Raw genomic sequence first — 15,525 nt, forward strand, 5'->3', positions numbered from 1 at the left:
TCAGTTGCTGTACACGGTTTCAGGTCACGTAGAAAAACTAAATCACAGAGTATCCATGTTCATAAATTGTACTCTAATGTGGTGGAATACAAAAAATACAATACACCACCATGGATTGGTCTAGGAGTAGCACGAGTCTGTGTTCATAACCAGTCAAATCAGACCGTGGTTTTCATACATTAATGAGGAGGGGAGAAGCGAAGAAGAGGACACACATCAACACACACACCCTAGAACCCCCCCCCCCACCCTCACCCCTCTACCCCCCCCCCACACACACACTTCCCACGTTTATTTCTTTTGTTAAATGTTTTTATTGGAGTTTAGCATTTATAAACAACAAAGCAACATAATAGATGCATTATACTAAGTTACGCAGACACAGGTAAATAGAAAAGATACCAAGACATAAAATATATGTCAATCGTTACAATGAGTAGCCTGTATTTCGCTGGTGCGAAGTAACATTAGGGAAAGATAATGTGGAGATATCAGAAAATGAAATGTGGAGTGGGATGGGGCCGGAGGCAGGTATAGTGTGAAAGAGTGTCTAGCAGTGTGTGGAGAATGTGGCAGGCTGTTTACAGCATATTGGTGATACAAAGGTACAGTAGAGTGGTATGTTCGATGGGTGGTGAAGTTGTGCGGCCTAGGACAGGAGGAGGTGCTACGACCGGGGGTAATTTGGGGGTGCAAAAGGACTAAGGGATAGTAGGCGTTATAGAGCCTCAAATGACCGTGTCAGGGCAGTGGGATCATGAAGGGAGTTCTGGGGTTGTAAGATGTACAAACTGTGACAGCAGCGTGTCCCATTCTGGTGATATGGGGACATCTGTGGATGTGGCGTGCCTCCTCATATCGGAGAGCCGTACCCTCCGCAATTCCCCATTTATGCACTGCCCCTGCCATGCCGCCATGGGTGGGGCAGTAGGGGCCTTCCATTGCAATCTAAGTGTTTCCTTGGCCAGCAAAACGTGTGCGGACGACGTGTATTTTTCTGCACTTAGAGATACCAAGGGAACAAGCTTCCCAAGTGTGTACATTAGCGAGTTTGGTGACCTCGCTGAGTGTGGTATGTATACCTTGCCAATGTGTAAGTAGGATCAGGCCACGCTGGTCACATTTCATAGTATAAATTCACCTAACAGTGTATTCAGCCACATACAGTGGTGGCTGTATCATGGAACTCTGGCTCACCTGTAGGCTTATCCATTAACATCAGGCCATCTGCCCAAAGAGTTTGCTCACCTGTGGGTAAATCCAAACACACCTGACACTGTGGTGAAATTTGATGTTTAAGGACTTACCTGTGGGTATAACCAGCCACATCAGACACCGTGGTGGACAGGTCGATAAGTTGGCTGAAGCAGCTTATTAGGTAGATCGACACAAATGCATTCTGGAAGGAGGATAGACAGAAACAAGATGAAAGAACACAAAGTATGTCAGGACAGGTGGAGGATCCCGGACAGAATTATCCCTGGTGCTACCAATACTCCAGGCAATGTCCCAAAAAACAAAAGGAGGCTCATAGACAAGCCTCATGAGCAGAGAGAGGCTCCAGGTCAATGACCAATCTGAGGAGCAACTCGCAGCTCAGTGGATTAGGACACTTGGAATATGGCCATTCTGAACTCTGAACGTACCCTGTGTGCACTATTTAGCTAATGCTCACTCTGAGGGAGATACTGATCTAGAGTAAAAGTAGATGTTTGAGTAAAAAATGTATACACATTGAATGCATCTAGATATTAAACAAAGCACGAAGTAATGCATATTTTGTTTTGGTTCTTGATCAACTGCAACGTTGGCCAACACGTATCGCCCCTTAACAGCTGGGGTGCTTAGGGGCTTTTTCAAGACTGTTATTATACATAAATACAGAAAAGTGTATAAGACCATTCAGTCTTATTAATAATTTAATTTTTCATCCACTTTACAGGAAAATACCTGGGGGGGGGGGGGGGGGGGGGTCTTGAGCAGCATGGCACACGTGGAAACAGCACACGTTATTTAGCAGAAACAGCGTGTTATGGTGTACTTGTGTGTTAGGTGAATCAACCCATTGTGGATAGTACTACAGTCTACAGCCTAAGGGAGAAAGCAGTAGTTATAGTGCACTGTCTCTGTATCTTTTCAAACTGAGGTCATGTGAACTGCTGGCTTACAGCATGTGTAGCTATAGATCACATGCTGTGCACACTTCTGCAATCTGCTGTTGGCTTTGGATCATAGCAAGTTGTATTTTTTCGAAGGAGGAGTTCCGGTTTTGAGGTGAATTATGGTGCCTCCCCTAAAACCCACAATGTACCAGGATACTGACTGTTTTGTTACACTATTAAGCTTGGACATGTTTCAAGAGGTCCATCACTGTTGCATTTCTTTAAGTAGCAAGTTACTGAGGTCGGAGCAAGCACCAGGTCTTTAACCTCTGTTTACTGAGGGACCCCAATGAGATCACCTGGTATGTATGTAACTTCTTATGGTCCAAGAAGACTATTTGTCACGGATGCGACAGGAGGTGAGCGCACTGCTCAGACATGAGCGCCAAGACTCTACTGAGACCTCAGTTGGAGAGGTAGCAGAGTACACAGAGTGCTTTGAGTCCAGTGATGATGACATAGGGGCGGTCAGTCCAGTACACCGCCGGAACAAAGACAGCGCAGTCCAAATTCTATACCTCGTTAAGACAAACTCCAGAGAAGCTGAATCTTGAAACACAAATTCAAGAGAATGGCCACAACTTGCATCCGTGGGATTAACAACAGGGACTAGTCACAGCACTCTTAGCCCCAAAATAATGTTGCCTGTCTTCCCAAGGATCCAACCACTGGGGCGCGAACTTGAAACAAGTGTACGCTTAGTTCTGGAAAGGAACTGTCGCTAGAGCATCCTACCTTACCTAAAAACCTTCCTCAATAAAAGTCTTGAGTGGTGACCACCCAACTTACTCAAGACCAGTCAGCACCTAAAGTCAATTTCCTAAGATACAGAGGTCAAGGAAACTATTCTCAAGAGCAGAGGTGAAGCACTGAAATTAGTGTTAAACTGAGCAAGTCATCACTGCTGAACCAACAAGGGCTCCAGCATGATGGATCAAAAATGTGAGATGTAAGATAAAGGACAATCAATATCTATACAACATATTATATTATGTACAACCACCACAAAACACATCAATCCCTCCAAAAATGTGACGGCTTACATTTAAGGATGCTAGTCTGAAGAGATTAGACATTTTCCAATCCACAGGAAAAGAAAGGCATCACAGTATACAGAGAAATAACACAACATTCTATGGAGAAGGTGCTCTATCCCAAAAGATTAATCGCCCCAGGATTAGATGCTCTGGTTATACTGCTGGAATAGAAAACAAAAAGATCCACCTCTAAGAGATTTTTTGTATGTCTAGAGGTGTAAGGCATACACAGTATTTGTTAAAATACCCCTCACACACCAAAAGGGCCCTTGGTGTCATGCTTCATCATCGGGGTCTTTCCGCCCCGCTGCGGGACGGGCCGTGCTGCGACTGGCAACTACGCTGGAGCACTTTGATTTTGTAAGTGCCAAGTGAAGTGTATTTGTTGTGAGTGAAATAGGGTCAGGGGTGAATGAAAAAGTGATGTTAAAAAATACCTGGCCTTATGGATTCAAAAAACTTTATTTGGTCATAGGCTGGTACTGTTAAAAAGGGGGGTCGGAGAGATCACGCTAGTAATGTGCTGATTCTCCTGGGGGTGTCAACATGTTTCGAAGCTCTAAAAGCTTCTTCGTCAGGACGGAGTAAGATCCCTCTGTCACTCACTATGTTGCTATCAATATGTGAAGGAAAATATATATACAAGTGATTTAAAATACAATACCTATGTGGTATGGGTATATGTTTTCTAAAGCTCTGTCAGTATTTCTAAGAATAAGCTAGAAACGTAAGGAGTCAATGCCCCATAAGCCTTCGGGTCGAGAAGTAAAATGAAACTTTCATATGAAGTCGTGCAGTCCTCACTTCCTCTCTCGCCTCTCTGTCAAACCAAACGTTACAGGTAAGAAACAATTTCCTTCCACCTTCCCATGTTCGGACACTATTTCTGTTTTATATCTGGGCCTAAGTGTTCTAGATATGTGTTCCTCTACTCTGTATCTCCATAATCTCTATCATGCATATTACTTTCTATAACAATAAGTGATGATACATTTTTTAAGAAACCTGCTCTATTTATTATGACTGATTGTCATCATTGTTTAAAATAATCAAAAGTCTAGGATGCAGTGGAAAAGTGATGTCCTCAGATAATGCCCAGCCACATAAGCATCAGACCAATAACACAACAAGCTATACAAAGGACACGGAACAGAACTTACTACACTGCTCAGTATTTCAACACAGCATTGTTCCTCGTGGTACAAGGCCAGTGATGACTAATGACTATCATCATGAACAGGAAATGAAAATCAATCAGCACAGGATTAATGTCAGCTCAGAGAAAAATCACTACCATCTGGCATGACTGCCATTGTCATAGGCAACAGGCACTCCACAGATGGCTTTCATATCAGCACCTAATGGGATGCGTTTCAAACCAACCATGACCACGCTTTGGAATAACACTTACCAAGAGACCATACCTATTCTGAGCAGACTACCCTAGTAGATGAGTGGCAGACCTAATGGGCGGCCATTTTATCCAGCACAATAATACCATGTCATGCTCCGAGGGAGACTTCTTAAAACTCACCTTGCTGACGAGTGCACTCAGCTCTGCTGGACCCAGTTGGCCATAAACTCCGCTGAAGATGGGGATTGCGATGACAACATAGCTCAAGATACTGCCCAGATAGTCAAATGTGTTGATTCCAACTAGACAAATATAATAACAAATGTTAGGCTGATACTCACAACAAGACACATTTCTACAGACCAAGCCAGAGCTAAAGGCAAGGCAACCAATCACACCATTTAGCATACAATATTGCTTTATTTACAGAAAGTGGAGTAATTACAAGCCTTGCACTGGCTGGTACAGGAGAGTTCGAAGGGTCGTCTGCATAGGTCACACACATAAAACATATCATGTTGATACATGAAGAGAAGATAGGGCTGGGAGTAAGGTCACGGAATGCTAGAGGTTAGGAGCGAGTGGGGAGTTGGCACAAGGCCCTGAAAAGGAGTCTTTCACACATTCCTGAATTGGTGGAGGGAACATAGCTAGCGATGGACTCGGAGAGGAGCTTCTTATATGTTCTAGGCATGTAGCTGGGGGGTTACCCTTCTGCACTTTTCTTTTTTGGGATTTCTAGTCTCGACAAGATGGTGTTCTATGGAGTTAGCAGCTGCGAGAAGGTGGAGAGCTGTTCTACTCAGCCGCCACGCTTCTTGGGGTCGATGCGATGCTTTTCTCAGTGAGCCATTCTAAGTAGCATGGATAAGCCCAGACATGAGTCCTGTAGGTCATGGGCTAAGAGAATCAAGCTGTATCTTACAGGGCAGGCCCAAAAAGACTGAAAGCTTACAAGTGCTCCCCATGCACTGGGGTGGAGTCACAATTTACTTGCTTATGGGAGAACAACTTCTTTAGTGGTACTGGCAAGCCAAAAATGAAGGCATGCAAGGCAACTCTGAGTAATATTAAGCTTCCGAGACGGGGAGTGTTGAACTCATTGCAGGCTATCATGGTGAGCTAGTGAAATTCTTGAAAGCATGGCATTATGAAATTACATTTCTTGGAGTTGCTCAGTAATCACGTCAACATTCGCTGCAGTCACATTAACCCTTTCCATGCTCATGACGAGCTCAGCTCGTCATGAGGCACAGTGGAGCTGTGCTGATGACGAGCTGAGCTCGTCATGAAATGAGGTAAATCTGAATTCTTCAGCACCGGAGGGGAAAATGTGCAGCAGCGATGTGGTTAAACATGTCCTATAGTCATACTGGTAGCATGTTACGCGCATTATAGATTCCTTTGCTTAAACCTTTGCTGCAGCCATTTCTGTATATCACAAGAGTATGCTGCATCACACCCTTCCTGAAGGTACCGGCCTTCCTTGCTGAAATATTCCTAGAGTCACCCACATAACACATTTGCTAGCATCGCTCTTATACCAAATTAAACTTGTAAGATATCCTGAACAAGTAAGTAGTAAGTGGGGTCCAACACCCCACAGGAACGTTCCGAGAGGGAAAGAGAATATGAATTTCAAAGTGTGAAACCTCAAGGCTAATCAAGGGAGAAAGCGAAGGGCTAGTAACGTCACAGGGAACTAGTCAAACAGAAACTAATTTGATCTTCGAGTAATATTCCGGTTGTGCACATCTTTTCTTACTGTATAACCACAGCTCCTTCGACATCAGGTCTCTCTGGGTTTGGAGAAGGGTCTGCAGCCGCTGGTTTGTGCGCATGTGCTCCACCTGACCAGCTCTGAAAAGAAAGCCAAATGGGAGGTAAGTGGAGGGAGGCGGATGGAAGAGCTGCTACCACTCATCTCCAGAGTGGGGGGGAATCTAATGTTCCACATAATGACCCAATTATTAGCATGCTAAACTTTCGCAACGCACTTAGTTTTAATGGACGAAGCAGGCGATTTCTTAATGTAACTAAAGCATTGTGTTGTAGCGCACTGTCATTTACAGACAACGCATAGTCCATTGTAATGTCCACTAATTTGCACAGATTTACAGTTTTACTGATAAAAGTATATTGCACACAAATGATAACGTGTGGAAATCGGGTGTCAGTAAACATTTATGAGTGCAACACCAAGAAAAGTGTATTAATCCTAATAAAATCTTTGTTTCCATCACACTTCAGATTTATGAAACAATGTGCTTTCTTTCTGCTTTCCTAACCACTGAAAGTGTACAGTTCATTTACAGATATTTACATTTCGGTGTGGGTTGCAAAACAAAAGGCATCCAACAGCCTTTCCTTTCACTCGCTCTGTCCCCCAGCAAGACGGTCACATAATTGACTGTTCTTTCTCTGACTGCAAAGTGAGAGGAGTTTGTAAACCCCAATCCCCATGTTACAAAAATAAGCAGCGCTTTTTCAGAAGTCCTAGCCTGACATTTGACCTCTGTCTTGAAGCACGGCAGAAGTGGAAAGATAAATAAAGAATTTAAAGGCTTCTTTATTTATTGCTTGGACTTTTTCAACCCACTAAAAATCGACTGCTGATCCAACAGTGGAACGCGGGCCACAGTTTTGGAAAAACGGATCTAACAGCATTACAATCTCAACCAATGGTGCTAATCACACTTCATTACAAAAATCCCTTGTGCAGAAAAGCAACAAAAAATATATACATGATGAGGACAAATAGTCAGCGAGGCTGGCAGGGAGAGGGGATGTCCTGGCTGGGAATCAGATGCACAGTGGGCGTGGTCAGAATTAATAACCAAGCAGTAGGCATGCAAAGGAAGGTCAGGGGCAGGCACTAAGAAGCAAGTAGATCACTTGTAAGGGCACCCAGCTCCAGAATGACTGTACTCCTGATCAGCCCTTTCAGTCCGGAAAATGTGCTCATGTCAGAGTTCTTTCTCCATTCAAAGCTGTGAAACGTTCTTCTGGCAATTACAATGACAAGGAACAGCCACCTCAAAATGCAGAGAGCATTAAAGATCCGGCTATCCCCTACACATGACACTTCCTGGCAGAGATCTGACAAAGGATATCATACATAACTACAAGCTGTGGCTCTACCTCCCCAAACATCTTGCTGCATACTTTTATGTGAATCTAGTTCTAAAAACTCACTGCAATCTGTTTAGAGTACATGCGCGACACTACATACAGGCAACTTAAGCCTAAAAACAAATACTTGGAAATCAACTTGATATCCCTATCTATTGATCCTTCATTCGTTGTTTTTAGCTGTCACACATCAATGACTCCTATCCATCTGGACTCTCTCCCAAGTTTATTCTTAGACCAAAATGTAAGCACTTACAATATTTTATTAATTAAAATCGTTCCTTATTTTTGCATTTATTTTCAAGAAAGAGTTTTTACAAAAATATTCTCAGAAAGTACACATACACAAACAATAAATAAAAATCTTCGGCTTTTATGGATTATATCATAGACGCCTCTGATATAATCCATAAAAGCCAAGGGATAGTGAGATACACGGAATTTCCTGTACCCAGCATCCCTTGTAAAGTGTATAGGGCTTTTGGATCAGACCGGTATCTAATTAGAGAATTAGAACTGTTTTTCTTAACAAAAAGTGGAGGGATGTAATTGTAAACTATATTGAATATGTTTTTATGCTTTTTTAACTTTGTTTATGTATTAGTACTCTAACAACATAAAATGAGATGTTTGAATTGTATTGAAGATTTTCATTTATTGTTTATGTTTATGTGTACTTTCTGAGAATATTTTTGTAAAAACTTTCTTGAAAATAAATGCAAAAATAAGGAACGATTTTAATTAATAAAATATTGTAAGTGCTTACATTTTGGTCTAGGAATATACTTGGGAGAGAGTCAAGATGGATATGAGTCATTGATGTGTGACAGCTAAAAACAACGAATGAATGATCAATAGATAGGGATATTAAGTTGATTTCCAGGGATTTGTTTTTAGGCTTAAGTTGTCTAAGGTGCCCTATTCCCTTGAACAAGTGGGGTCATCTCTCTCGTTTTTTACTACATACAGGCTACACTACAAACATGCACTATGACAACTATGCACAACAAACTGAGTAGATGCTTACTTAGCTATCCCAAAAGCGCTCAGTGCGCCTATAAGTGTACCAGGCACTAGATTAAGGCTACAATAAAATGCACCAGGCTGATGAGAAGGTGATGAATCCTACAAAAACTAATAATTAAGTCGAGTGTGAAGAAATAACAAGAATGTGCTACTTATGTGCATGTCTTATAGAAGGAGGTGCAGATGAGATTTACCAGGACTTAACAGAGTAGAAGATCACAAAATTGACCCAGCACCCGAGAAACACAAATCTATTATGTAATAGCAGTGTTTCATCATATTTCAAAGACAAAGCAGGATAAATGTAGACAGCTTCCCAATGAAAAAGGCCAAACAATGGTATTTTGATTGTAGAAAACTCTGTCCTTTTATTCCCAAAAACTTTACTCTTAAAAGACACAACAAAATTGCTCGCCAACGTGTTTCATCCCTTCCTTGGGACTTCTACAGGGCTCAAACAGGTTCCTTTACTTGTTGTTGTTTATTGTGTAGACAGTTAGATAGATTATTTTAATCACCAAAGCACATGTGGCGTATCTGAGGTCAATGTGGTACCCATACGAACAGATAACGTTAACAAGGCATCATATATCCCGTCATTAAGTTGTAAAGATTTGGGAATGAGTATATCCCTCCGCCTGTATACAGGTGTCCGGTTCTAAAGGAAATTACTTTTATCCTGCTTTGTCTTTGAAATATGATGCAACACTGCTGTTACATAATAGATTATTTGTGTTTCTCTGGTGCTGCGTCAATTTTGTGCTTTTGTTAGTGGTGGTTCAGTAACTGCCTAATTGGGGTGTATGTGGGTCACACTCCAGACCAAATGCACCGAGGCGATTGAAAGGATTCAGAGGCTGTTACACTCAATAAATGTCTGGTGCTGGATCTTTATGTTCTGACCCTCTTCTTTGTCTGTATATTTAGAGTAGAAGATCAAGCAGAAGACATCTTGAAGAGCAAGGAAACAAGCATTTACAATGCAACGGTTTCGCCTTCGGAAAAGTTTGAGCTATTGGCATTGTAAATGACAAACTTTTTATTTATGTGTTGGTTTTGAAAACAGATAAATAAATGGCATTCTCATTTACAATGCCAATAGCTTACTCTGTCGCAAATGCAAGACGTATTGCATTTGCACACACACACCCACACAAGAGCCCCCCACACACACACACACAAGAGCCCCCCACACACACCACACAAGAGCCCCCCTCACACACCAGAGCCCCCCACACACACACGCAAGAGCCCCCCACACAAACACACACACGCAAGAGCCCCCCACACAAACACACACACGCAAGAGCCCCCCACACACATACGCAAGAGCCCCCACACACACGCAAGAGCCCCCCCCCACACACACACACACGCCAAGAGCCCCACACACACGCAAAGAGCCCCACACACACGCAAAGAGCCCCACACACACGCAAAGAGCCCCACACACACGCAAAGAGCCCCACACACATGCAAAGAGCCCCACCCAGAGGTCAGGGGTGGCACAGAAGCAGAGTTTCACCAGCAGAGGCTCGCATGAAGCCTCTAGCATGAAATAGAGGGAGGGTAAGAGAGAAGTGATGAAAGAGAGGAGGTAAACAATGAAGGGAGAGCTCCATACGTGGGGCGGGGGGTCGAACTTGGCCAGAGGTGGAGGAGGTGTACCCCAGATTCGAGGGACTGCCCCTTCCAGCAATCTAGGAAGCTCTTTTCAGGAGAATTTGTTTGAAAAAGCAGGTGGAGCAAGTTGTTCCAAGGGGAATAGCTGTTTTTATTATTACTGCTGATAAGTTATCTGTGCCACCTGCTCTTGTAAGTTTTAGCATCTCAGTTGTTTTCTTAATGATTGGTATTGAGAACCCCTCTTTGATCTCTTTATTAGCAAGAAATGTTATCAGGCTATAAAGTAGTGTCCTCCAACAGTGAGAAATGCCCTGCGTGGCCGAAACAGGTCGGTGTGACAGACTGGCTCTGTTTACTTAAATAAATAAAAAAAAAAACAGAAAACAGCACATTACAATGCATACAGAGCCGTTCGCCTACATCCCATCACGGGCCGGCGATAGGCCCGATCGTCATGTCAATGAGGTAGGAGTATGTCAGGCGGAAATCACAAAAAATGAGTACCAACAGAGGAACAGTCCAGTGTACCAGCCAGTCGGCTGCGGCTCCAGAATGGTGATATCATCAATAATGTAACGTGCACTGTGCAAAGTTTAACATGTCCATAAATTTTACTTTTTTCCCCCAACTCGTCCCCCCAACCCCAACTTCCAACCCCCTGCAACTGGTCCCTAGTCTGTGTGTTCCCAGAAAGTTACTCGTGGTCTAATGGAGCGACATGGCGTGTGGTGCTTAGCATGTCCTACCGAATGCGCGGGCGCTCGCGCGGGGGTGCTAGGCTGGGAGAGGTAGAAAGCCTACAGGGCTTGGTGACGCTGGCTATGGAAGGGTGCCGCCGCTGGAGTCAAGGCGGATCATAGGTCGCTGCGCCCCTCTGTTCCTCGCCCTCCCTCGATGCTGTGTCATCCTCGTCCACCCTGGAAGTGAGATAGGTCCGATAAAGTTCCCAGAAGTTCTTGGGGCGACTTCGGGGAGGGAGTAGTTCGCTATACACCTCCGCTTGCGTGTTACAGTGCAGCATGTCGCTGGCCCAACGCTTCAGAGTCGGGAGCGGGCCTCGCATCCAGCAAGACGCGACAACCCGTTTGGCTAGCAGCATGCCCATGCTGACCATTTTACGCACCGGCGCCGGGACATTCCTCGCATAGCCCAGGAGGGCAAGAGCGGGTTCTATGTCCAGAACCAGGTCCACTATTCTGCTCAGTTCTGTAAATATTTCGGTCCAGAATCTCCGAACTCCCGGGCACAGCCAGGCAACGTGTATAAAGTCCGCCACCGGGGCTCGACATCTCTCGCAACGGGGCGAGTCGCGGAGGCGATATCGGTGCAGCCGTTCCGGCGTGTAGTACACCCGTTGTAGAAATTTAAAGTGAACCAGGCGGTGTCTCCCGTTCAGCGAAATTCGCCTGGAGGCCGCGCAGCAATACGTCCACATTCCGTCATCTATGTGTATATCTAAATCGGTCTGCCAGGCCAGTCGCGCCCTTGTGTACCGCTGTGCCGTGTGTGCGTGTCCCATGCTATAGAGGTTAGAAATAAGCTTCCTCGGAGATTCAGCGTGTATTACGTATTCTAGTTCCGGGATTTCAGGGGGTTCCTCCATGTCAGGGCCTAAGTGGTCCAGGAAAGCGCTGCGGACCCTGTGATATTGGAAGCGGTGTAGCATGGAGGGGGGATCGCGCCCCCGCGTAAGCTGTTCCCACGTCTTCACCGTACCATTTTCGAATAGGTCACCCAGCGTGCGTACACCCAGATCACCGAGAGCTCTGTGTACACCCGGTTCCGTCAGTGTAGGAAGCCAAAGCGCCCAGTGTGTCAGCATACTAGGGGCGTACAACAATACCTTATCTTGCCTCTGCACTATGGTATGCCAAGCGTGGTTAGTAGAGCGGATGGAGTCCAGTACTCCTACTCTACGGTCGCCAGGGCTACAGATAGTCGCCGGCAGCGGAGTAGGTGCAGCGAATAGTCGTTCCAGGATAACATGCGGTATGTCCGGGTTGCCATGTATCCAGGTATGGAGATGGGAGGCTTGCGCGATTCTATAATAACGTTCAAAGTCCGGGGCTGCCAACCCCCCCTGCTCGTATGGGAGTTGAAGTACCGTCCTGCGGACTCTAGGCTGTTTTCCGGCCCAGGCGAGTCTGACCAGGAGTTTGTTTAAGGTTGTAAAGAAAGCTTTAGAGAGGACGATCGGGAGGTTATTAAAGAGGAACACAAATCTCGGGAGGACTACCATTTTCATCAAGGCGATGCGGCCCATCAATGAAAGTGGGAGCTTGATCCAGAGCTCAACATCATCTGCTAGTTTGCTATAGGCAACCCCGTAGTTCTCCCTCAACACAACATCAGGGTCCGTGTGTATCCGTATGCCCAGATATCTGACCGGGTCTGCGGACCACTGTAGAGGATATTCCATCTCGAAGGGTTCAGTTACAGGGGTCAGGGGGAATGCCACAGACTTTGGCCAGTTGACTTTCAGCCCCGAGAGGGCCCCAAACCGTACCACCTCCCTCAAGACCGATGAGAGGTTGTTCACTGGATCTCTAATGTACAACAGCGTGTCGTCCGCGTATGTGGAAATGCCGATTTTGTAGGTTGGGTAGCTGATTGCCTCGTAGGAGTGGTATTCCCGCATCGCGCAGGCCAGCGGCTCTGCTACCAGTGCGTACAGTAGCGGCGAGAGGGGGCAGCCCTGTCTCGTGCCCCTACCTATAGTGAAGGCCTCAGAGACTACATCGCCCAGGCGAACTCTCGCGGTCGGCCGGTGATAGAGCGCGCCCAGCAGCTGGAGGAAAAGGTCTCCCAGCCCCAGCTTTCTGAGGACTTTACGCATAAAAGGCCATTCCACGGAATCAAACGCCTTCTCCATATCCAAGAAGACTGCAATGGCCTTGGTGTCATGTTTGGTGTGTTGCATGGCTCCCATAACCGTTCTGATATTGTACGTAAGGTTCCGGGCAGGGATAAAGCCTGCCTGCTCTGGGGCCACCAGTTCAGGGGCGACAAGCGCCAGTCTGGTGGCCAGAACCTTAGCGTAGATCTTCGCGTCTACGTTGATAAGAGACAAGGGGCGGTACGATCCCGGAAGATCGTGTGGCTTGCCTGGTTTTAAGATCGTCACAATTAGTGCTTCCCTCATAGACGGGGGCATGGCGCCATATTCGCAGATTTCGTCGAAGAGGGTGGAAAGATAGGGCAACAGTTTGTCTTTGTACGCCTTATAAAAGGTCACAGTTAGGCCGTCAATTCCAGGCGCGCTTTCCGACCTCATGCTGTCCAGGGCGTCCGCTATCTCCTCCCGAAGTATGGGAGTCGCCAGGAACTCCCTCTGCCAATTCTCTAAGAACGGCATTTTGATGTAATCTAGGTAATTGTCAATTTGCCCCTCTACTCCCGAGATTTTACTAGAGTACAGCTCCTGGTAGAATCCCTTGAATTCCGCCAGGATATCCTCCTCGGCCGTTAACGTCGCCCCGTCCGCTGACTGTAATTCTGAGATTGCCTGTCGCCGCCTGGCACCCTTCATAATTCTGGCTAGCAGTGCACCCGGCCGGTCTCCCTCACCGTATGTGCGGGCCGTCGCGTATTTTCCCAGATGCCTAACCTCCCTGTCTGCCTCCTCGTGGAACTCTGTCAGGAGCTCCTGCAGTATCTCATCTCCAGCCGGAGAGGGGTCTGCCAGCTGTAGGCGCTCACATTCCGCAATCCGTCCCTCAAGATATGACAGTCTATTCCTGATGGCTTTTAGGACACTGGAGTGCTTGGCCATGACCACTCCTCTAACGTAGACCTTGAATGTTTCCCACACCGTCCCGAAGCTGTCCACTGTGCCTATATTATTAGAGAAAAACGTGTCAATGTCCTCCCCTAGTTCTGCGCGAAATGACTCATCCAGCAGGGAGTATGGTGGAAAGCGCCAGGTGAAAGGGGGTATTCTCGGTTGTGGAGTGTTCAGGACTAACAGTATGGGGGAGTGGTCTGATAGTGTCCGCGGGAGTACCCTACAGTCTTTCACCTTCTGCAGCAGGGGAAGTGCCGACAGCCAGTAGTCGATCCTGGTATGGATGTTGTGATACGCAGAGTAGTGTGTGAAACCCCCCCGCGCGCTGTGCCTCTCTCTCCAGACGTCCACCAGCCCCAGTCTCACCATTTCCGCCTGCATTCTCTGCGCAGCCGCTGCCGGGCGCCTGAGGGGTCCCCCCGACCTATCCAGTTCTGGGTTAAACGTAAAGTTAAAATCCCCCCCCCCAAATCATGCTATCTGTGGGCCAGTCGACACAGTGTCCCGCTACTGCTGTATAAAAGTCAGGGGTGTCGTAGTTCGGGCCATACACATTCAGGACCAGGAGATTATGTCCCTCTGTTTACTTAATTAAATACCTGAAGTGAAGGATTTCTGAGTGCGGCGTATTTTTGCTAAAAAAAAAAAATAGATATATATATAATCCTGCTATTGTTGTATACACACAGCTTGTCAACTAGTAGCAAGGTGATCCTCATAGCTATATGCATTGGCTGAAATACACGATTTACTTTTTTACGGTGCCTAAACCTTGAATGTAGTGCACATTATACACGTCCAGAAATCACAGATGGCGACCCTGGGGCCTGTTGTTAGGGAGCATGAATCTACCGTGAGGCGCCGTGTGGAGGCTCCGCGATAAAGTGGCGTTCGTTGTATGCAGTATTATCTCCATACCGATTCGTTTTCCTCTGACCGGGCCTGTAAATCTCAAATTGTGAGCATCCCATTCAGTGACTATACTTTTTTGCTGCGTGCGTGACCCTGTTCAATATTGCTGCAGATTTTTCCGATCGTTAGAAATGCTGTATCGTGTGTCCTCCTGCACAGAGCTCCGGCTTCAGCCAGCTGCCTGGACGTCTGCCCCGTTCTCCCCTTTCATGCTGTTCTCGTGTTCGCAGGAAACTCCGCCACCACTTTGGGTAAGAGCACAGCCTCGCACGGCCCAACCACGAGTACCAGGCTGCAAGGGCCGAATTGCTTCATCGCTTCCGGCCACAGAGGCCAGTGTGCTCTGACACTGTGAGTCTCTTAACCCTTCACCCTTCACCCTTCTCCTTACCTGCTGCCCCCTCCATGACAGACTGAGACGATTTCTGTCTGGCCGAACTAACGGCTAGATAGCCAATATGGGCAGCGTTACTGGCTGTTCGGGAGCACTCG

At 46.3% G+C, this 15,525-nt stretch overlaps 1 protein-coding gene across 3 annotated transcripts in view; it reads right to left on the reverse strand.

Moving 5' to 3' along the window:
- The window catches only part of ABCD4 (ATP binding cassette subfamily D member 4), a 214,238-nt gene that overhangs the window by 91,467 nt on the left and 107,246 nt on the right, over positions 1-15,525 (reverse strand). For all 3 annotated transcript variants that reach the window (XM_086937481.1, XM_086937482.1, XM_086937483.1), the window contains 3 exons: positions 6,319-6,413; positions 4,734-4,855; positions 1,308-1,399 (listed from right to left, as the gene is read on the reverse strand). In XM_086937481.1, the coding sequence (XP_086793607.1) occupies positions 1,308-1,399; positions 4,734-4,855; positions 6,319-6,413 (309 nt within the window). The remainder of the gene's footprint in view (positions 1-1,307; positions 1,400-4,733; positions 4,856-6,318; positions 6,414-15,525) is intronic.

Source organism: Lissotriton vulgaris, chromosome 9 (genome assembly GCF_964263255.1).
Source record: "Lissotriton vulgaris chromosome 9, aLisVul1.2, whole genome shotgun sequence".
Lineage (NCBI taxonomy): Eukaryota > Metazoa > Chordata > Amphibia > Caudata > Salamandridae > Lissotriton > Lissotriton vulgaris.